The 24,674-nt window shown below is 36.5% G+C and overlaps 1 protein-coding gene across 5 annotated transcripts in view; it reads left to right on the top strand.

The window, feature by feature from the left end:
- XRCC4 (X-ray repair cross complementing 4) overlaps positions 1-24,674 on the top strand; it is a 329,420-nt gene that overhangs the window by 46,622 nt on the left and 258,124 nt on the right. For all 5 annotated transcript variants that reach the window (XM_023742782.1, XM_023742783.1, XM_023742780.1 and 2 more), the window contains one exon: positions 6,241-6,416. In XM_023742782.1, the coding sequence (XP_023598550.1) occupies positions 6,282-6,416 (135 nt within the window). In that variant the 5' untranslated portion in view covers positions 6,241-6,281. The remainder of the gene's footprint in view (positions 1-6,240; positions 6,417-24,674) is intronic.

The raw sequence follows: 24,674 nt of genomic DNA on the forward strand, positions 1-24,674 counted from the left end.
GCTTTTTGCTTCAACTCTTGGATAATTCTGAGTATTAGAGATTTGAATTCCCTATCAGGTAGTTTTTGTGCCTTTTCTTCTACTGGAAAGTCATCTGGTGTTTTGTATTGGATGCCTACTGGAACCATCCTGTCCTGTTTTTGTAAATTTTTTGATATTGTGTGCTGTCTTTGGGGCATTCAGTAGTTACTTTTCTCGTTTATTAATTGTAGATTTGTTTTTTTGTCTTTTTTTTTTTTTTAATTTGGCTACGTCTCAGCATGTGGGCTGTGTGTTCTTTGTTGTTTGCTCGTCTGTGGGCACGATACTTTTTGCCTCCTTCTCCAATTGGCAGGGTCAGTCGCTCAGATATGGTGTAGCAGGGCAGGTATAGCTGAAGAGGAGTTGCTGGGATGGGTTGTTTGTGGCATTACTACAGCCACCAGGGCAGGTTGGTCATCAGTGCAGGGTAGGTTCTGGTAGGCCGTGGCTGTGCTGCTTGGTGGTGTGATGTTAAGTGAACGCTGCAGGTAGGCAGGATGGAGGGGAGAGATTGTGATGTTTGGAGCTAAGATGGGTGTTGGAGAGTAGAGAGAGGAACAGGAGCCAAAAACATACAAACAAATAAAAAAGAGTGCTAGGGGAACTTGCCATTGGAGTGGAGAGATGAGAGACTATGAAATGGAGAAAAACAAAAAGGGGAAGAAGAAAAAAAAGAGAAAAGAATTTATAAATAAAAATTAGAAAAAGAACAGGAAATGTCTCAGGGATTCCACCGGTGCAGCTATGAGGTCTGGGAAAGGTGTTCCCAGGTGTTGAAGTACAGCCTTGCTATGAGGCGTAGAGGTATTCAGCACCAGGTAATCAGTGGATAGGAAGAGAAGGAAAGTATAGAGAGATGAGAAACTGAGTATTGAAGAAAGACAAAAAGGGAAAAAGCTGAAAAAGAAAACAAAAGAAATTAAAAAAAGAGAACAAACCCCTACCCCCAAAACATAAAAAACCCACGAAAAAAGAAATGCCCTCTGGGATCCCTCTGTGCATCTGAGCAAGCCGAGGGGGTAGGTTTGAAGCCGCGCAACACCGCCTGGCCAGAATAGGCTCCCAACTTGAGAGAAGAAAAAGAAGACAAACAAACAATTCAAAAGAAACTAACAAAAAAAGCCCCGGGATCCCACCAGTGTGGCAGCATGGACCAGGAAGCAGTTCCACACTCGAACGGAGCTCCACAGCAACCTCAGGAAGAAGCAAAGATGTCACACGGAGTCAGGTATTTGAGCGAAACGAGGGGGAGGTGGTGAGAGGTAAGCAAGAAATCAAAAGAAGCGAAAAAATAACACCAGCAGCCAACAAATGGCACTCAGGGAGTCAGCTAGTGCGGGCGGGTGGAATCCAAGCAGCTGGTGCTTCCCGGTCAAGAGACAGTGGTCGCAGGAAGCAGAGGAGGCCTAGTAGGGGTGAAGAGGGGTGGAGGGGTGGGAAATCGCATATCGCCAGTTAACAATTTTTCTGTCTTGTGCTGGAAGCTCCATGAGGCTGCTTTCTTGTACCGCCTATTTGCTGGTATCTGATAGGAGTCCAAGATGGCGGATCCTTGCTGTGTTAGCTGATAGGGGACCTCTCCATATATATCTCCTCGCTGTCTGTTCTCTTGTCAGTTTCTTATTCCATTTGGTGCTTGGCTGAGTTCTTTATCTCGTCATTTGATATTTAGGGTTTTAGGATTGCTGTTTTCTCTGTTTGGCTTAGTTTTTCGGATCTTTGCTGTGGAGGGACAGCGTGGTGCTTCTGCCTAGATCACCATGTTGCTGGAAGTCATTCAACATTTTTTGAATGAGTTGAATGAGTACATTTTATTAAGTATTTTCAGATAAGTATATTTTCATTTTAATGAGATTTAGAATTGTTTTGACTAGGATATTTTATCAATACATCTTTTCTTCTATTTTTAAATATTTCTTTTTTGGTTTTTATGTGGCTGTATTAAATGGCTTCTATGGATTCATTTCCTTTTTCTCAGGGAAGTAATTGCTCTTCCTAGGTAATTCTTCAAAATAATTCACTTACAAAACGTGAAATTATTCATTAGATAGGAAGCATTTGTCTCCTTATTTTTATTTTTTCAGAACTATTAAGGTATTTGAAAGGTCAATAGATTTGATTGTATTCATTTTAAATATGCATCTGCTTGCAGAAAGAGAAAGTGTGTGAATGTGCTTTAGAAGCTGTAAAATCATATAAGAATATGCAGTATTTTTATTCTTACGTGTGTTAAAATGCTATATTGAGACTCGTTTCATTATCAGAACTTATTACCAATGATTGTTCATGAAGATTATATGGATACATTCGAAGACTCTCTTTCTGTCATGGGACTTCCAAACACTTGATAACACACAGACCAGAGTTGGGAAAATGTATGTTTTATATTTAGGGATTCTTTAATCAGTATTTTCTTGTATTCTGTAATATTCCATACTAATGTGTTCTTCAAAATATGGAAAGAAATAGTTTATACAATGTACCATGCCTCTGCCTCACCTAAAAACGAAATACCCAGAGGGACATGGGTATGAATCCCAGCTTCACCACTTTCGTATTTCACAACCCTAGATCATTACTTGATCTCTCAACCTCAATTTTCTCATTCGTAATATTAAAATAATATCTCTTTTTCAGAATTATGAAAATAAGATATATAAATCTAACCTGTAATTATATAATTATAGAACCATATGGGCCTTCTATCCTGTAGCAGCCTGAGTTGACACAGGAAACCACCCAACCCCACATACACAATCCAAACAAATTTTAGATTAAATCTTGTAATTTTAAAAGTCTATAAACAGATGCATAGCCTCTCTTAAATGTAAGAAAGGGAAATCCCCATGTGTCACATACGAAGAAGTATTTGAAAACCAAAGCAGTTAATGGAAGCTAAAGCTTAACTGTCGATTCATGAGTTATCTGAACTAGATATATGTCTAAACGACTATGATTGTAATTCTTCAGTGAGGTAGAATGTTGAGGCTGCAGGCCTCTTAGGGAATTAGAGCTGAGCTCCAGATATAAAGAAAGGAGCCCGGAAGTGCTATCCTGTTGAAATCATCTATTAAACAACTACTCTCTTGGTTGGCCTAGGGATGTAACAGAATCAAACCAGTCGCAAGGACTATGAGTGGATGAAGTCCTGACAAAAATCAGAATCCTAAGCCTGTGTTATGTATGGGTGGAGGTTTGAATTTGAATTCTTTGCCTCAGGTATAAAAAGCAAGTTAAGAAATTAATTTTCCAGACTTGTCTAGAACTAGTGAAACCTGTAGCAACACCATGAAAAGTAAACCAGCAACCTTTCTTTAAGGCAACCTCTACGACCTACTTGATATGCTGGCTAGAGATGAGCTATGTTTAAGCATCACAAAGTATGAAAGAAAAAAGGAACAGTAGAACGAGAATGTGTCAGCAGACAGAAGAAACAGAATTAATACCCAGGAACTGCTCATAAGGCCAATCTGAAAGAGATCTTAAATATGTTTAAAAACTTCAAATATTTAAAGGAAGAGTAAGGTAAGAACATTTCACTGGCCAGTTTTTTCACTAGTAGACCACCAGTCCTTCTTCGTAGTCTATCTTAGTCTGGAAGTTCCGCTGAAGCCTAGCCACCATGGGTGACCCTGCTGGTATTTGAAATATGGTGGCATAGCTTCCAGTATGACAGCAACATGCAAGCCACCACAGTGTGACAGACTGACAGACCTGTGGGAAATGTGCAGAGACCTGGAGTTAGAGAACCAAAAGGGCAGAACACACTCAGCATTTCTCAAGCTGAAAGAATGGAAAACTTCAAGCCTCAAGTTGCAATATTGAAGGATTCTACAATATTAAATGAAATATTAAATGAAATATTAAATGACGCAGGAAGCATCAAAGAAGATGGAAGGAATATGCAGAATCACTGTACTGAAGAGAGTTGGTCAACAGTCAACCATTTCAGGTGGTAGCATATGATGAAGAACCGATGGTACTGAAGGAAGAAGTCCAAGCTGCACTAAAGGGAATGGCAAAAAACAAGTCTCCAGGAATTGATGGAATACCCAACTGAAATGTTTCAGCAAACGGATGCAGCACTGGAAGTGCTCACTTGTCTTTGTCAAGAAATTTGGAAGACAAGCTACCTGGCCAGGCAACTGGAAGAGATCCATATTTGTGCCCATTCCAAAGAAAGGTGATCCAACAGAATGCTGAAGTTGTTGAACAATATCATTAATATCACACACAAGTAACATTTTGCTGAGGATTATTCAAGAACGGTTGCAACAGTTCATTGACAGGGAACTGCCAGAGGTTCAAGCCAATTTCAGAAGAGAATGTGGAACCGGGGACATCATTGCTGACGTCAGATGGATGTTGGCTGAAAGCAGAGAATACCAGAAAGATGTTTACCTGTGTTTTATTGACTATGCAAAGGCACTCGACTGTGTGGATCATAACAAATGATGGATAACATTGCAAAGAATGGGAATTCCAGAACACTTAATTGTGCTCATGAGGAACCTGCACATAGACCAAGAGGCAGTCGTTCAATCAGAACAAAAGGGTACTGTGTGATTTAAAATCAGGAAAGGTGTGCATCAGGGTTGTATCATTTTAGCACACTTATTCAATCCGTATGCTGAGCAGATAATCTGAGCAGCGGTACTATATGAAGAAGAATGGGGCATCAGGATTGGAGGAAGACTCATTAACAACTTAGGATATGCAGATGACACAGCCTTACTTGCTGGAAGTAAAGAGGACTTGAAGCACTTACTGATGAAGATGAAAGACTACAGCCTTCAGTATGGATAGAACCTCAACATAAAGAGAATAAAAATCCTCACAGCTGGACCAGTAACCAACATCACAATAAACGGAGAAAAGATTGATGTTGTCAAGGATTTCGTTTGACTTGGATCCACAATCAATATCCATGGAAGCAGCAGTCAAGAAATCAAACAACATATTGCATTGGGCAAATTTGCTACAGAAGACTTCTTTAAAGTGTTCAAAAGCAAAGATGTCCCTTTGAAGACTAAGGTACCCTTGACCCAAGCCATGCTGTTTTCAGTCACGTCATATGCATGTGAAAACTGGACATGAATAAAGAAGACAGAAGAAGAATTGATGCCTTTGAATTATGGTGTTGGCGAAGAATATTGAACATGCCATGGACTGCCAGAAGAAGGAACAAGTCTGTCTTGGAAGAGGTACAGCCAGAATGCTCCTTAGAAGCAAGTTTGGTGAGACTTCTTCTCACTTACTTTGGACATGTTATCAGGAGAGACCAGTCCCTAGAGAAGGATATCGTGCTTGGTAAAGAAGAGGGTCAGCAAAAAAAGAGAAAGACTCTCAGCAAGATGGATTGACACCATGGTTGTAACAGTGGGCTTAGGCATAACTGTAATTGTGAGGGTGACATAGGACTGGGCAGCGTTTCGTTCTGCCGTACATAGGGTTGCTATGCGTCAGAAGTGATGCGACACCTAAAACAGCAACAACAAAGTAATAACAGGATATTATGAAAAAGGAATGAAGAGAATATCTCAAATTGAAAAATATAATTATTGAAATAAAAATTTTGATGGATGGGTAAAACATCAGCTTAAATGCACCTGGATAAGAGAGCTGGAAGCCAGGTATACAGTATACTGTGTGTGGTAGAGGAGGCGCTCCATAAATATGAATTCCCTTCCCTTTCCTTCCTTTTCGCCTCCCTTTATCTGTTTGTCCCTTTATCATTTTCTATCATCAGCACATAACGAGATAACATGAACACTTTTAGTTTAGCTTCACTCTGCTCATGTGAATGAGAAATAGACTGTAGACTATTTAATCTCTTCTATAATTGAGGCAAAGAATAAAGATACTGTAAAATACTGTGCTTATTAATCATTATATAGGGAATAATTTATCTGGCTATGACCTAGGAGTAAGTACACAAAATGAGAGTTTCTCTAGTAATTTATGTTGCTTTTATTTCATTTGAGGACAGAGAAAAATATCAGGATTCTAATCCTTTTCAGATGAGATTTGAAATTAAATTGATGCATATCGCAAAAATTGCTAGTTCAGTTAAAAGGTATAATTTGACTTTAAAATATGTGGGATAGGGGTTGATTTTACTTTATGTAAGTAGTAAATTAGTAGCAACAGGTAAACAAATATTTTTTCGTGTTTAGAAATTTATTATTCATTTCAAAACTTTTATTAATATTCTCATAGTTTCTGCATCAGAGATTTCCGAGGAAGCTGATGACATTGCAATGGAAAAAGAGAAATATGTTGATGAACTGAGAAAAGCATTGGTGTCGGGAGCAGGACCAGCTGATGCATACAAGTTTCATTTTTCTAAAGAGTCTTGTCATTTCTCCTTTGAGAAAAACCTGAAAAATGTTTCAGTAAGTAAAACTTTCCATAATGTTATAAGTGGTAAAATGCCAGAGTGTTTATTGAAGAATTATGTTTAATATGTAAGTAACTAGCATATGATTTCCATAATACCCCAGAAATAAGGTTTAAAAAGTACTTGGTTTCTAAGTTGGAAGAACACTTCAAAGTTAAAGTCAGCAAGTGCTTTATATCAATGAATTGTGAAAACTAATTATTGGAAAATGTATTTAGTTTGTAAGACTTTAAAAGTATTATAACTATTATAGAGATAATTATATGAATGAGCAGTTTAGAAAATGGGGTTAAGAGTTTTATGTCATTGAGACAAGGCCTATTGAAATAAGTTTAAGGGAAATACTGATTTTCAGATAGAAAATATGTGTTTACCTTTAAATATTTAATAATTTTGACTTATTTTCTTCTTCCTTAGAATGTCTGTTTAAATTATAAAATAATGTAGTAATTTAAGGGTAGTAAAACATTGTAACTAGGAAATTAAAAAAATTGTGTTTATATCATAAGACTTAGAAATTTTAAAATAGGAAGAAATCACTTTCAGCCATGTATTCCAGAGCTTGCTTGCTTTACGCACAAGGATATCTGCTGCTCATCCTGCTCAGTTCCTGCACCAATTCAGACTAAGGCATGTGGGGTATTTAGTAAAAGTCTTATACTTATTATCTGTATATTTTATCTAAGTTGATGGGTTAATTAGGTATTAAATTTGTTTTTTGCCAGTGGTTTATTAATCAGATATGAGATCTATAGTAGAAGACAGGCGAGGGAAGTCTTTACCACATTAAGTTTAGAGATAGTTGTTGACAATTTGTGTTGGAGTTAAATTGAGTTAAAATAATTTTTTGAAAAATCTCAATTCAGAAAGATTAAAAGGATATTACGAATTAGAGAAATATTTGAAGCAAAATTGGAATTATTATTTTCAAATATATTTTACCATATAGAGACTAATATAGAGAGGCTGGCTTCAGTAATTATTTCTATTTAGAAGACATGTACTTTCTTTAAGTGGCTGTGAATTTATGTGAGTTTCAACGTGCTAAAGTCCTTAAAATGATCATTTCAAGTAGGTTAAATAAGAAGGTTTGAACTGGCTGCTAAAATTTTGTTGTTTATAGCAAATATTCTTTCCTGTGGCCCAACTCAGTGAGACGATATTATATACTATAGTACTACTGACTGTTTCTTCTAATATTTTGAAGCAGATTATTGTCAAATTGGGAGTAATGCTATTTCCCCTTCAACAAGCATTTGTATGTAATGACTACCATTGTTTTGTGCTGCCAGTTTTTGGTTTTCATCTGTTTTGTATACATTGATGCATAACAAATTCCAAATTTACTAGGTACGTTTTGGAAGCCTGAAAGGCTTTTAGTATCTTTGATGTGGTTAAAGGGGAGGCTTGGTAAACTGGGCATAGACTGAGTACTTGCCATGCTTGGCATTACCTCTGGTTTTGCTGCTTCTGTGAAGAAACAACTTTAAGTCCTCATGACTCATGTCTTTCTACAATTTGCTTGATATGTATTGGTATGAGCAACTGAAAGATGTCTTGCTTACCACCCTGAAACTGTCAACTTTATCAGAGCCAAGGCCTTGAACCACTACCTTTTCACCAGGTTTTCTTAACAATTTGAAGCAGAATAAAGGATTCTCAGTAATACAGAAGTGTTGATTCTCTGAAGGAATGTCTTAAAGCACTGCATTGTAGTTTTGATAGGTACCTCTGTATTTATTCATTTATTTATAAGAAAATGAAAGATTATTCTCAGAACAGTTTGACTAGGAGGAGTTTATTCATGATTTGGCTTTCTTGAGTGATATTTTTGGATATATGAATGAGGTGAAACTTTCAGTTTAAGGTGCTGCCATCAGCATTGTTGATACAGCTGAAAAATCACAAATTCATTTGGTCAGACTGCCTTGGGAATCTTCTAGTGCTGGAAGATGTACGCCAGTAAACTGAATTTAAGAGCGACAGTATCTTGTGAATTTATCTGCTGGCAAATATTTGTAGATTTGGAAACATGGCAGAACAGTTGGAAACATGGCAGAACAATTTTTAAGGCTAATTGTGCTTGGATGACCTAAAAATTGAAAAGGGAGTTTGTAATCCTTTCCTTGATGACACAGACATCTGATTGTTGCCAAAAATGACCTCATAAACTTAGAAGAAAGGAAATGAACATGGACTCAACTCAAAAAGTTGTAGTGAATTCTGTTGTTCATTGACATAGATTACTCTCTCATAGCAAAGTGAACTCCATGAGTTCTAAGTCCATTTGCTATTAGGTTCATACCTCTTAAGAGTCAAGGTTTTTAGGGATTTGTTGCCATCAATTCAGTGAGTTTTGTGTGTCTCATTCTGTGTTGGAGATCACTGCAAAATTATAATCTTTTGAATATTCAAGTCAAACGAATTTTTTTGAAATTTACATTCGCACCAAATTTTTTCTTTTTAGAGAAAGTAACCACTAATTTTTCTATTCAAAAAGACTTAGTTTTTTTTTAATGTTTTGTCTGAGTGAAAGAGATGTCAATTTCCAATTCAATTAACAATTTTAAATGTATAACTTTGTGTGTTCATGCTTCTGTACATTTTTTGGGGGGAGTGGGTTCATAGCTTTCATGAGATTGCTTTTGAGGTTGTGACCCCAGAATTTCAAGAACCACTCATTTGTGCTCTGGCTTTTCATTATAGATGATATATATATATTTATTTAAACTTAAATCTCATTGGAATAAATGTTGAATGAGCAGCTGGACACTACCTCCTTTTGTCTGTACAGCAGGACCCTATGTGACCCTTCTTGCCTCAGCACCAGTGCTTTTTAACTGGCAGTGAATTGTTCTGGCTGAAAGTAGACTGTGCTGCCCACATTTGGAGCACATTACATCTTCACTATAAGTACTGTCACCCACTTGGAAGATCGTTCATGTGCTGTGTGTCACCCTTTTCCCTCTGCCTTTCATAATTTGTACTGATTTTGCAGAATATGTTTTGTCATTTCAGCAACACATCTTCATTAATAATGTCTTTATCTTTCTTTTTTGCTTTTAAATCTTGCTCTGTTTCTTCAGAAAAAAAAAATTCCGTTCATGGGCCAGAAAAAAAAGATCTAATAGTTTTTGATAAGAATAACCTTGGGTTAATCATTTAACTTGTTCATGCCTCTGTTTTCTCATCTATAAAATTTTTTAAGTGATTTCTTAAATTCATTACAGGGCTAACATACTATAGTTTTATATTTCTGAAAATAAACCTAATGAAGCCGTGAAGATTGAAGCAAAATTAAACACAGTAAAAATCTTTTAATAAAACAAAACAAAAAACTAGAATTAGGCTACACCGTCTCTATTGGAATTATAGCAAAGTCTGCTTCTATTCTATTTCTCTTCTTCACTCTACACCCTTCCGATATTGGATTAAGAACAGTTTAGGCTAAAAATTTGGTGACTTGAATAGCACAGAGGTTTATTTTATCTAATGTAAAATTCCAAGTAGGCAGTCCTTGGTTAATATGATAGCTTTTATGATATTAGAGACCCAGAATACTTCATTCATGTTGCTTTGCCGTGTTTAATAGATAGTTTTTATCTTATGGTCCAAGATAGCTGCTCTAGCTATCATTATTATATTTGCCTTCCAGGCTGCAGGAACAAATTGAAATAACATGTGCCTTCTCTTTAAGGCCATTTTCCCTAATTTGCATCATTTAATTTTGCTCACATTCCATTTTCCAGAACTTACTCACATGGCTACACCTAGCTGCAAGGGAAATCTGTGAAATCTGGTCTTAAGCCAAATCCTGTGTCCACAAATTTCGTTATTGTTTAAAAAGAGAAAGATGGATTTTAAGGGACAACTAGCGGTCTCTGCATGTTAACATTCAGGAAAGACAAACATGTTTTTACTCAGCAAGTTTCACTTTTAGTGAATCAAGGGTATTTCTCCAGCATTTTCATTATAAGTAAGTATTTCAGTAATAGTTTAATTTTTTTTTACACTATACAGTAAGGTATTGTCTAGTCTGTTTCTTACTGCAGGTTGTAACTATCTTTTCACTTTTTTTAGTGAAAAATTTATTCTGAATTTAGTCAGCCTCTCTATTTAACTTACATTTCTCAGATATATGAAAATGAGGTAAAATAAGCTAGCCAAAATAACAGCCGAAGTTGTTTTTTAAAAAAAAGCAGTCCAAAATCCTGTATTATTGCCATGTGTCCCTGTGGTTTAGGGAACTCTGAATTCAAAGGGTCATTGCCAGATGAAATCTCAGAATCCCAGAATTTATGATGGTGCTCTGCCCAAGGCTTTGTCAGAAATGGTAACGACTTTCAGGTTTGTGGGAGTATGGGTTGCAAATCTGCTGTTTGAATGCCTGAAAAAGAAATCATAGTATTCTTTATTTCTGTGATAAAAGCATTTATCTACATCTGCCATTTTTATATCAAACACTTTATAGTTTCCTGACCCTTTTGGAATGTGGGAACTAAATCAGTAGCATTAAGTGGTGCAGAAATCCTGCTCGAAGTATTTATCTTCTAGTTAAGCCATAGAAGGAACTTTAGAATTTTTACTTTTAAAAACAAAATTATTAATTTTCAGTTATAGTATTTTGTTTTTGAGAACTTGTTTTCTTTTTCTTGTGTCATATTGCCCAACTTTGGTTTAAAATTCTTCTTTATTAGAAACATCTATAAGCCATTGTATCTTTTTTCAGTTACTCAAGGATTGTTCAGGGAAGAAACAACTTACTGTAAGAACAGAAGTAGAAAGTAGCATGCAAAAACTAGACTGCAAAAGGATTTTTTAGTGCTAATAAAAATATCTGCTTATTGCTTTACAGTTTATCTATTTTAACATGTTTTATCTCTTTTCATCACGTGGACTTCGTAATGTCACTATTTACAGATGCTGAAAAGATAAGTAAGCTGCTCAGGAAAGCAGATGTAGTAAGTTAGTGAAGATAGAATTCAGGCCTCTGCCTTATGAATCCAAAATCAGTTTTTTAAAAAAATTGAACATTTTTTTATTTAGGTTTAATTGATATACAATAAAATGTACCTATGTTGTCGTTAGGTACCTTCAAGTTGGTTCTGACTCATAGAGACCCTACGTACAATGGAATGAAAAACTGCCCGGTCCTGCACCATCCTCACAATCATTGTTATGCTTAAGCCCATTGTTGCTGCCACTGTGTCAGTCCATCTCATTGAGGGTCTTCCTCTTTTTTGCTGACCCTCTACTTTAGCAAGCATGATCTCCTTCTCCAGGGACTGATCCTTCCTGACAACATGTCCAAAGTATGTGAGATGCAGTCTTGCCATCCTTGCTTCTGAGGAGCACCTCTGGTCATACTTCTTCCAAGACAGATTTGTTTGTTCTTTTGGCAGTCCATGGTATATTCAATATTCTTCTCCAACACCACAATTTAAAGGCGTCAATTCTTCTTCAGTCTTTCTTATTCATCGTCCAGCATTCACATGCATAGGAGCTGATTGGAGACACCATGGCTTGGGTAAGGCGCACCTTAGTCTTCAAGGTGACGTCTTTGCTTTTCAACACTTTAAAGAGATCTTTTGCAGCAGATTTGACCAATGTAAGGTGTTGTTTGATTTCTTGACTGCTGCTTCCACGGGAATTGATTGTGGATCCAAGTAAATGAAATCCTTGACAACTTCAATCTTTTCTTCATTTATCATGATATTGCTTATTGGTCCAGTTGTGAGAATTTTTGTTTTCTTTATGTTGAGGTGTAATCCACAGTGAAGTCTGTGGTCTCTGATCTTCATCAGTAAGTGCTTCAAGTCTTCTTCACTTTCAGCAAGCAAGGTTATGTCATCTGCATAACGCAGGTTGTTAATGAGTCTTCCTCCAATCCTGATGGCCCAGTCTTTTTCATATATTCCATGTACCTATGTTAAGTGTCCAGTTGTTATTACTCCAGAGAGTTCCATCATGCCTCTTTGCACTTAGTCTACAACCACCCCCTTTTCCCCCATCCTGCCCATCCCTGAGGCCCCAGGCAACAACCACTGAACTGTTTTCTATCACTATATGTTAGCTTTATGTATTTTAGAGTTTTATATAAATGGAACCATACAGTATGTACTCTTGTATGTAACTTTGTTTAGTATAGAGTTTTTGAGAGTCTTCATTATGTGTTGTATATCAGCAGTTCATTCCCTTTGGTTGCTAATTGTATTCCACTGTATAGATATAGCACACTCATTTTCTGATGGATATGTGGGTGGTTTCCAGTTGTGAGCTAATATGAATATAGCAGCTATTTGCATTCATGTACAGGTCTTTTTGTGGGTATGTTTTTTAAACAGCTTCACTAAGATACAATTAATACAGAAACTGTACAATTTTGAAATGTGTATATACCCATAGTCACCACCTGTCTGTCAGTTTGTTGTACTCTGGTGGCTTGCATGTTGCTGTGACCCATGTTGGACAGGTTTCAGCAGAGCTTCCAGACAAAGGGAAAATTAGCCAATGAAAACCTAATGGATCATAACAGACTCACTGACCTTGGACATGTTATCAGGAGGGATCAATTGCTGGAGGAGGACATCATGTTTGGTGAAGTAGAGGGCCAATGAGGGTATGAGAGGTCCTCAGTGAGATGGATTTGCATAGTAGCTGCAATGATGGACTCAAACATGCTGGCAATTTCGAAGAATGGCAGTATTTCCTTCTGTTGTGCATAAAGGTGCCATGGGTTAGAACTGACTCAACAGCAGTTATCTATTTATCTGTCTTTCCCTAGTTAAACTGTTACCACAGTCTAGATAATTAACACATCCTCACCACCCAATATTTCTTTGTACCCCTTTTTCATCCCTCCTTCCCACACCTTCCTGTCTCCCCACTCAGTCCCCAGACAACTACTAATTAGCTTTCTTTCAATATAGATTACTTCACTTTTCTGGAATTTCATATGAATAGAATCATAGTATGTACTCTTTATTTGTCTGGCTTCCTTCACTCAGTGTAATTATTTGAGATTCCTTGGTATTGAGGGATTTAATAGTTTATTCATTTTTACTGCTGAGTAATATTCCATTGTATGAATAGACTCTAATTTGTTTATATATTCACCTGTTGATGGAAATTTGAATTTTTAGTTTTGATCTATAATAAATAAAACTGCCGTGAACATTTATGTATAAATTTTTGTATGGACATATGTTCCATTTTTCTTAGGTAAATTCCTAGGAGTAGAATAGTTATATCACATGGTAGGTATATATTCAACTTTTTAAGAAACTGCCAAAGTTTTCCATGATGATTATACCATTTACATTCCTAACCTCATCAACACTTGGCGTGTAAGGTTAGATTTTGAATTTTAGATATTCTGTTGGTTATGTGGAACCCTGGTGGCACACTGGTTAAGAGCTTGGCTGCTAACCAGAAGACTGACAGTTCAAACCCACCAGCCGCTCCTTAGAAACCCTGTGGGGCCCTTCTTTTCTGTTCTGTAGGGTCTCCATGAGTTGGAATCAACTCGACAGCAACAGGTTTGTTTTCTTTTAGTGGTTATATGGTAGTATATCACATTGTATTTTAAATTTGCATTTCCATAATAACTAATGATATTATTTGTCATCTGTATGTCTTCTTTAGTGATGGGTTCATTCAGATCTTTTGCATATTTCCTTATTGGATTGTGTTTTCTTCTTATTGTGTTTTGGGGGAGTTATTTATATATTCGGGATTCAAGTCCCTTATCAGATATGGGATTTGCAAATGTCTTCGTCTAGTTTGTGGGAGAAATTCTTAATTTTAAGGAAGTCCAATTTGTTCTTTTATGGATCATGCTTTCGGTATCATATGTAATTACTTTTTGCCTAACCCAGGGTCACAGAGATTTTCTCCTGTATTTCCATGTAAGAATTTCATAGTTCAGGTTTTAAATTTAGGCCTATGATACATTTTGAGTTAATTTTTATGTATGATGTGATGTATGGATTGAAGTTCTTTTTTGCGGTGGTTTTAAAAAAATTCTTTAATATTCCCATTTAGTTCTTTTTTCATTTCTAATATACTATTTGGCTCTTCTTTATAGCTTTTATTTCATCTGATGTTTTCTAACCTTTTATTCATTATAATCATATTTTACTTTAAATCCTTGATCAGAGTTCTAATAAACCAAAAAAAACCAAACCCACTGCTGTAGAGTCAATGCCAACTCATAGTGACCCTATAGGACAGAGTAGAACTGCACCATAGGGTTTCTTAGGACCAGCTGGTGGATTTGACCTGCCGACCTTTTGGTTAGCAGCTGAGCTCTTAACCACTGTGCAACCAGGGCTCCATAGTTATAATAGCTGATTTAAAATCCTTGTTTATTAATTCAACATCTGGATAAACTTATGCCAGTTTCCAGTGATAGTGTCTTCTCTTCAATATGGGTCACATGTTTTTGTTTCTTCATTAGTTGCACACTTTTAGATTTTATCCTGGGGATTGTGAATGATTGTTCATTATAGAGGGTAGATTATTTTATATTCATTTGAAGAGTATTGATTTTTTGGGGGGCAGGGGGGCATTTGTTTTCTAAGTTAGTTAACTCAGCTGTTCTTCTGCTTCAAACTCTGTTTCCTGTGTGGTGAGTGTTAGTTGAAATTCCAGGTCTGTTCTTTTAGCCTTAGTGGGGCTGCTTGGAGTCTGCCTCTGACATGTAAGAGATTTGAACAGAGTTCAAGAGATTGAACAGAGATTACCAAGATATTTGAACAGAGTTTATACTTAGAATTTAGAACTTCCCTTCGCTGAGTCTCTCCTTCCCAGGATCTTCTACTTTACTTTGAAGATGCTTACCATGACACCTAGTATCCATATTTTTCCACAGTCAGTCTGCTTTTGTTCATTTTCCCATACCTTCAGATCTCTCTGCCTCCCTTCCTCCCTCCTGTCTGGAGAAGTGGTTTTGTTACTATGGCTTTCCTTCTCCCCATTTCCTTCTGCCACCCTTTCCCCCTACCCCTCTTTTCCCCTCTGCCCCTCTCTCCCTTCCTTCCTCTCTTCTTTCTTCCTTTCTTTCCAGGATTTATAATTTTGTCTATAATTTATTACTGTTATCTCCCATAGGATTGGTCCTATGGGAGCTACCTGACCATGACTACAAGCAGAGCTCTGTATTTAGTCTTGAGCTTTCCTGTCCCTTGTTGTCTAATGGCTTTTCTCCATATTTCAGGAAGAGGGTGCTTATATGGTTGAACTTTCAGCTTGTTCAGAAATTGGTGCTCTGGCACAATTCCTTAGAATTATTCTTTCTGCTATCCTAGTTTATGCCTTGTCTAATTAAAGTCATGCCTGTATTTGAAAAGTGGAAAATTTCCAAGGAAAGGGAACAGCTGGTATTGACACTCAAAAGAGTTTTATGAAATGAAAGTAAGCAAAGGGACAGTTAGGCTGAAGCTCAGGAAAAAGTACCTAATGGTGAGATTTGTGAGACTAAACATTCTGGCAAGGGAACTTTCTCTGAGCAATTTCAAACTGAATTGGAAAAGTCAGGGGAAAAACAAGTAATAAGCCCAGGTCATGCGTTGGCAGATGGACAGTTTGTATGATCTCATAGTTACCTTTCTCAGTGGCTGTTTGACTTGTGTGCTCAATAGCAAGATACCCCTTTAGGTTTTACATTATTAATATGCCTGAATTGGAGTGAGAAATGGTTTCTGCTAAATAGCTCATAATTGATAGTAAAAATTCTCCCGGAATGGAAGAAATAGTATGGTATTATCCATTTTTATGTGGTCTTCACCAAATTCCATGATAGCAAGGACTTGAACTCTGTTATTTATTATTGTATTCTCAGCATCCAAAATAGTGCCCAGCACATAGAAGGCATTCAATTAGTATCAGTGTTATTACTACTTGTATTATGCTTTACTGAAAAGCAGCACACTTAAATGAATGCCAGTTATTGAAAGTGATAATTAAGGTTGATGTTTTCCATTAGATATTAGAATATCTAATTCCTTTTTTTAAAATAATATTGTGTTTTTGGTGAAAGTTTACACAGCAAATTAGGTTCCCATTTAACAATTTCTGCACAAATTATTCAGTGACATTGATTACATTTTTCACAATGTGTCAACATTCTTATTAATTCTACTCTGGTTGTCACATGAGTTCTTTTTTTTTCTTTTGATTTTTATTTGTTGTTGTTGTTGATAATATGCACAGCAAAACATACAACAATTCAGCAGTTTCTACATGTACAATTTAGTGACATTGATTGCATTCTTAGAGTTGTGCAATCATTCTAACCCTCCTTTTCTGAGTTGTTCCTTCCTCATTAACATAAACTCACTGCCCCTCCCCGCCCCGCCCAGAGTTCCTATCTAATCTTTTGAGTTGCTATTGTCAATTTGATCCCTGTAGATAGTTCTTAAAAGAGCATAGTACTCAAGGCAGACCTTTTTAATTAGTTAAGCTAAACTATTGTTTGGTTTTAAGATGACTTCAGGGAATATTTTTGGTTTACAGTTTAAAGATTATCTCAGGGCAATAGTTTCAGGAGTTTATCTACCCTTCATGGCTCCAGGAAGTCTAGAGTCCATGAGAATTTGAAATTCCATTCTGCATTTTCCCCCTTTTGATCAGGATTCTTCTATGGAATCTTTGATCAAAATGTTCAGTAATGGTAGCTGGGCATTATCCAGTTCTTCTGGTCTCATGGCAAAGGAGGCAGTTGTTCATGGAGGCAATTAGCCACACATTCCATATCCTCCTCCTCTTCCTAACTCACCTTCTTCCTGTCTTGCTCCAGGTGAATAGAGACCAGTTGTTGTGCCTTGGATGGCCACTTGCAAACTTTTAAGACCCCAGGCACTACACAATGAACTAGCAGGTAGAACAGAAGCACTGAACACATTAATTAGGCCAATTAAGTGGGACGGTCCATGAAACCATGACCCAAAACTTCCAAACCAAGAGACCAAATCTCATGAGGTATTTAGTTATACGTAAGCAGCCTCAGCAGCTACGCTTTTTTTTGTTGTTGTTATTGTAAATATATCTAGCACATAACTTTTTGCCAATTCAAGTTTTTACGGGTGTATAACTTATTGACAACAATTACAATAATCAGCTGTGCAACCCTACCCTTAATCAATGCGATTTTTCTGTCACCATTAATCCCCCCTTTTCCCTCCCTCCTGCCCCTGGTAACCACTGATAAACTTTGTTCTCTATACATTTGCGTTTTATTGTCCTTTTATATAAGTGAGGTCATACGATATTTGTCCTTTGGTGATTGGCTTATTTCACTCGGCATAGTGTCTTCAAGCTCCATCCATACTGAGAATACCTATTCTTTAAGAAATGGTAGAAACCAATGAAGTTACTTTCTTGAAGTCTTTCTATTATTTCTCTTTTCTTCTCTCTGTTTCTTTTTCTTTCCCTAAGTCCAAAGGCCTGAATTCAAGATCTTTAGGTTTTCTTTGTGGTTTTGGCTGGAGTGGGGTGGAGGAGGGAATAAAAAATATTTAATTTTGTTGTGACTGAAATATACTGCAGGAAACAAGAATATCAAAGATGTATTTGTTGGAAGAGAGAAAATTAAGCAAAGCAGTTAATTGTATAGGATCTGAAGTCAAATAGTTCAGAATTTGAATCCTGGCTAGATATTACATGTTATCTGATCTTCGACAACTTCCTTAACCTCCCTGAACCTCAGTTTCATCATTTTTAAAAAGCATAAATAATTAATACCCATTTCTTATGGCAGATATGAATTTAAAATGAGGTTGTTGTTGTTGTTCTTAGGTGCCATTGAGTCGGTTCCGACTCACAGTGACCCCATGTAAAACAGAACAAAACACTACCTGGTCCTGCGCTATCCTCCCAGTTGTTGTTATGCTTGAGCCCGTTGTTGCAGCCACTGTGTCAGTCCATCTCGTTGAGGGTCTTCCTGTTTTTCTCTGACCCTCTCCTTTACTAAGATGATGTCCTTCTCCAGGGACTGATCCTTCCTGATAACATATCCAAAGTATATGAGACGTAGTCTCGCCATCCTTGCTTCTAAGGAATATTCTGGTTGTAAAAGACAGATTTGTTTGTTCTTTTGGCAGTCCATGGTATATTCAGTTTTATTTGCAGACAACCACAATTCAAAGGCATCAATTCTTCTTCGGTCTTCCTTATTCATAGTCCAGCTTTTGTATGTATGTGAGGTGGTTGGAAACACCATGGCTTGGGTCAGGTGCACCTTAGTCTTCAAGGTGACATCTTTGCTTTTTAATGCTTTAAAGAGATCTTTTGCAGGAGATTTGCCCAATGCAATGTGTCATTTGATTTCTTAACTGCTGCTTCCGTGGGTGTTGATTGTGGATGCAAGTAAAATGAAACCCTTGACAACTACAGTCTTTTCTACGTTTATCATGATGTTGCTTATTGGTCCATTTGTAAGAATTTTTGTTTTCTTTATGTTGAGATGTAATCCATACTGAAGGCTGTGGTCTTTGATCTTCATCATTAAGTGCTTCGAGTCCTCTTCATTTTTAGCAAGCAAAGTCATGTCATCTGCATATCCAAGGTTGTTAATGAGTCTTCTTCCAATCCTGATGCTGCATTCTTCTTTAAATAGTCCAGCTTCTTGGATTATTTGGTCAGCATACAGATTGAATAAGTGTGGTGAAAGGAACAGCCCTGCGTACACCTTTCCTGACTTTAAAGCACGCAGTATCCCTTGTTCTGTTTGAACAACTGTCTCTTGATCTATGTACAGGTTCCTCATGAGCTCGATTAAGTGTTCCAGAGTTCCTATTCTTCATAGTGTTATCCATAATTTGTTATGATCCATGAGGTTAGTATATAAAATTGTTTAGCTCTATACCAATTATCCAGTAGGTGGGCACTCAATAAAAGATAGCTTCTATTATGGTTATTATTCTATTTCTCTTAATCTTCTACGTAGTAAAGGGATATTACTTCTTGTTGTTTATAGATAATTTTATATTTTAACGTGGCGTCACTTACTTGCTCTGTGGCCTTGAACTTTTGGACTTTATTTTTGATCTTCAGTTTAAATTGTTTGAGATGAGGGATTGAATTAACTCAGATTTTCTCTCTCGTGCCAATTCTGATTGATTGCTACAGGAGCTTCTTAGACTGCTATCCTTCGACAGCATTTCTATGGCTCACTTGGAAGGCATGCTGTATGATATGAGTCAGAACCAGATTTAACATCATTTACTTATCTGTTCACAATTTTAATCTTCAACTTTTACAGATGAAAATATAAAACAAGCCCTTAGAGATACATTTATGTAATTTTACATTTTTTTAAAACAATTATTTATTGAGTGCCTGTGTAATATGCTGTGTCAGGTGCTTCCCTTGAGTTGGTGAAGGGCGAAGGTATCAGTGAGTGAATGACTTTTCCTGGAATGGATGACTTAATTAGGATGTTCAGTATAACAATAATAAATAAATTGTACCAAATGCTCTCTAAATGAAGAGATATGCTTTTGTAACAGAGTATTTAACAAGTTTAATAACTTTAACTCTTATCAGCAAAATAAACGATTATAGTATTTTAATTTTGCAGCATTGTACAGTGAATACCAAATACCAAACCCATTGTCACTGAGCCAGTTCTGATTCATGGTGACTTCATGTGTGTAGAGTAGAACTGCACTCCATAGGGTTTTTTGGAAGCAGATTGCTGGGCGATCTTTTTCTGAGGTACCTCTTGATGGTTCCGAACCACCAACCTTTCAGTTAGTAGCTGAGCGCTTAACCATTTGCATCACCCAGGGACTTGTATAGTGAATAAACAACAGCAACAAAACAACAGCAACAACAAAAAGCAGCACATTGCCATCCAGTTTGAATCTTGGCGACCCCATGTGTTACAAAGTAGAACTTCTCTGTAGGATTTTTTTGGCTGTAATCTTTATGGAAGCAGATCACCAAGGCTTTGTTCTGAGGTGGCCCTGGGTAGATTTGACACACCAACATTTAGGTAGCCAAGAACAAATCATTTATGCCACTCAGGAACCTTTGTATAATGAATAGCCCTGTCCAAACAAGAAGTTTGTTATTAAATCAGAATGTTGTAATATAATTCATTTTATATTTAATTATCACATCATGTTATTTACATGAGGATATGACTACACTGATTTATCTCTATAGTAGCTGTATAACAATATAAATATTTTCAGGTCCTATTGATTTCTGTAGCAATGCATAGATTTGGATTAATCTGTCCTTTGATATCTGCACAAGCTTTTTGGTAAAATTAAACTTTGTGGCATGACATATGAGGCCCCTTACTTCCCCTGGTGTCTGCTTCCACCAAGAAATTCTTTCTGCCTGTTATGCTGACTCTTTCACTGTCTTTTGCCTGACTGACTCCTAGTATCTACTTGAAGTAAGAAGCACACTCTTCACAAGTATTATTTTATGTTTTGTAGTCCAGTCTAATCTTTGTCTGAAGAGTTGGCTTCGGGAATGGTTTTAGTTCTGGGTTAACAGAGAGTCCCGGGGCCATGTCTTCTGGTCTTCCTCTAGTCTCAGTCTGACAATTAAGTCTGGTCTTTTTACTAGAATTTGTGAGTTCTGCACCCTACTTTTCTCCTGCTCCATCAGGGACTCTCTGTTGTGTTCCCTGTCAGGGCGGTCATTGGTGGTAGCCAGGCACCATCTAGTTCTTCTGGTCTCAGGCTGATGGAGTCTCTGGTTTATGTGGCACTGTCGGCCTCTTGGGCTAATATTTTCCTTGTGTCTTCGGTGTTCTTCATTTTCCTTTGTTCTAGGTGGGCTGGAACCACTTGATGCATCTTAGATGGCCGCTCACAAGCTTTTAAGACCCCATATGCCACTCACCAAAGTGGGATGCAGAACATTTTCTTAATAAACTTTGTTATGCCAATTGATGTAGATGTCCCCCTGGAATTCTACTTTTAACAGAGCTTATTTGGGGCTCCAGTTCTCTTTAGTTAATTAAGGTTTAACATGTCTTTTTCAAATATCTGAACTACATTGAAATATAATCCATTTGTCCTGCTTCCAATCCTACAATATTTTGATTTTGTGTGATATAGGAAATATATGTAATGGATATTTTGTCACATGTTATACTCCGTTACATGTTATACCTTAATGATAGTATAATGATTAAAGGCAGCTTTAATATACAATGAATAATTCACTCAACCCAACAAGAAACTCCTGATATTTCTAGTATTCTTAATTATAATTATTTCTCTCCTTTTGGTCTTTTAAAACAGTGATCAAAGAAGATACATTTCTGTGAAAGTCAGTATTTTGAAATATTTAATCCCTAATTCAAAGTAATATTTCATCAAAAGAGATGGTGTTTTTAGAATGATTTATAAATGCACTGATACTCTAACCCACTTAGCTGCTATCTGGTAGGTTGTAAATGTTCTATATGGTAGTACATTTCTAGGGTTTTAGGTAGTGAGAGCAGAGGTCATTGCTTATCCCCATTAAAATAACAATTTGTTTGAATACAGTGTGTTAAACCAGCTGCAACACCAAAATGGGCCACCCACAGGGAATCCAGGGAGGGGTCATGAGGCTTGCCTGACTAAACTGCTGCCACCTAAACAAATATCATTGCAGACTCTGCAGTTTACTGCTAAGTAAGTGACTACTTAGAAACGAATCTTTCTATGTGCCTGAGCTGCTGTGATTCTATGTTAACTATAATAATAAAAATGGGAATAATCTTCTTTGATACTAATTTAAAATTTGACAATGAAGTTGAATCATTTCATAGTGGGTAAATTACAATATTTTCATTAATTTTAGTATCGTAAGCATCTTATACTTATTTGAAACAACTTCTAAATAGCTTACTGTGCAACACTATCATTGTTTGTAAAGAATGTACGTCTTTATTAGTATTCCCTATCTGTTTTGCTACTACAGTGGCATTTTTGAGAATATAAAAAAAGCAAAAGCAGCTATCCCTCTGATAGTAATTTTATTGGATATCCTTGAGTTACATCCATAGCAATCTATCATCATGAAGTTAAGTGTATTACTTTGTAGGGGAAGTCTTTTTGGTGTTAAAAGTTTCCTAAGCATGATTTGGTAGTTCAGGGTTTGAATGATAGTTGTGTAGTCTGATGATATGTTGTTTGGATAGCAAAGGTCACTTGGAGTTCAGAGTGTTTCCCAGGTAATTTAACTAACTGTTCAATTAAGGAAAAAAAAATGCTTAAAGATGAACTGATGCTTTCAATGGTCACAGAAAATATATATGCAATGAAAACTTCTGCATTAACTACTTACTGAGGGTTCATCATAAATCCACAGGCCTTGCATTGATGGTACACTAACAATGAGAAAGATTATTGGACTAACATGCTGTGAAATTTATTCCAAAAATGTATCATTATTCTGTGCTCTGTCTCACAGCTGCAAATTAGTGGGAAGTATTTCTTGGATTTACTGTGGCTGGAATTATTGCCTCCATGTTAAAGATAAACCTAATTATTCAGGGAATTATGTGTTTGTATAATTTATAGTCTGAGAGTCAATAGAATTTTTTAACATACATTTATAATGGAATAGATGATTTACTAGAAATAGATCTTGCATTTTTTGTAATACAACAAATTTCAAAATAAAATTTACTTAAAATGAAAACATGTAATTCCTACATAAACACTCCCACATAAACATGAACACATAGCACTTTTTTAATGTGGTTTATTTACTTATGACTTTCAATATAGAGTTGTAGGTTAAGAGGAAATGAGTTAGTGTAAGTGATGGTGGATTATGTTACAAAGTCAGTGCCTAAGGTAGAAGTTGAACATAGTCAAAATTACCCTTGAAAGTCCTTTAAATTGCCATTAAGTATAATGTGCATAGTTTGATGTATACTGCACTATTTATCAGTATGTCCAGCATAGGTAATTTTTCTTCTAGTGCTGGAAGACATTGTTGGACTTTCACTGAGTACCAGCTGAAGAAGTTAGCTTTTATTTAGGTGCAGTGTTGTGTCAAAAATATATATTTGCATTTTTCCTAAGTATTTACAGTTGAATATGCAGTATCTTAGGTGCGTGTATTATATAATCTTATTATATTGCTTATGGTGGTACCTAAGGTAGGCATTTATAAAATGCTGCCAGTATGTAATCAGAAGAATGTGGGCTTGGACGATAGGTAACCCCTAGGTTCAAATCCAGCCTCTTCTTTTAGTATGTGACCTAGACCATTTTACTAAACGTCTATGCCTTATCCCATTTATGATGGGAACAGTAATATTTCTCAGTTACTGGTGTTCACAATGCAAAATTTGGAAACAAACAAGAAGGATCAGTAGTTGGAAAGTGTGGCCTTTGTGATAGAAATGACAGTGGAGGTCACATGATAGAATTTTGCAAGACCAAGGACTTATTCATTGCAAATACTTTTTCTGAACAACATAAACGGCCGCTGTAGATGTGGACCTCACCAGATGGAATACAAAGGAATCAAATTGACTACATCTGTAGAAAGAGACGATGGAGAAGCTCAATATCATTCAGAACAAAGCCAGGGGCCACCTGTGGAACAGATTGTCAGTTGCTCAAATGCAAGTTCAAGTTGAAGCTGAAGAAAATTAAAACAAATCCACGAGAGCCAAACTATGACCTTGAGTATATCCCACCTGACTTTAGAGACCATTTCAAAAATAGATTTGATACATTGAACACTAATGACAGAAGACCAGATGAGTTGTGGGATGACAAGGACATCATACATGAAGAAAGCAAAAGGTCATTAAAATGACAAGAAAAAAAGAAAAGACCAAAATGGATGTCAGAAAAGACTCTGAAACTTGCTCTTGAACATAGAGTAGCTAAAGCAAATGGAAAAAATGATGAAGTAAAAGAGCTGAACAGAAGATTTCAATGGATAACTTCAGAAGACATAGTAAAGTATTATAATGAAATGTGCAAAGACCTGGAGTTAGAAAACCAAAAGGGAAGAACACGCTCGGCATTTCTCAAGCTGAAAGAACTGAAAAAAAAATTCAAGCCTCGAGATGCAGTATTGAAGGATTCTATGGGCAAAATATTGAACGATGCAGGAAGCATCGAAGAAAATGGAAGGAATATGCAGAGTCACTGTACCAAAAAGAATTGGTCAACATTCAACCATTTCAGGAGGTAGTATGATCAAGAACCAATGGTATTGAAGGAAGATGTCCAAGCTGCACTGAAGGCATTGGCTAAAAACAAGGCTCCAGGAA

Source organism: Trichechus manatus, unplaced genomic scaffold (assembly GCF_000243295.1).
Source record: "Trichechus manatus latirostris isolate Lorelei unplaced genomic scaffold, TriManLat1.0 scaffold00217, whole genome shotgun sequence".
NCBI lineage: Eukaryota > Metazoa > Chordata > Mammalia > Sirenia > Trichechidae > Trichechus > Trichechus manatus.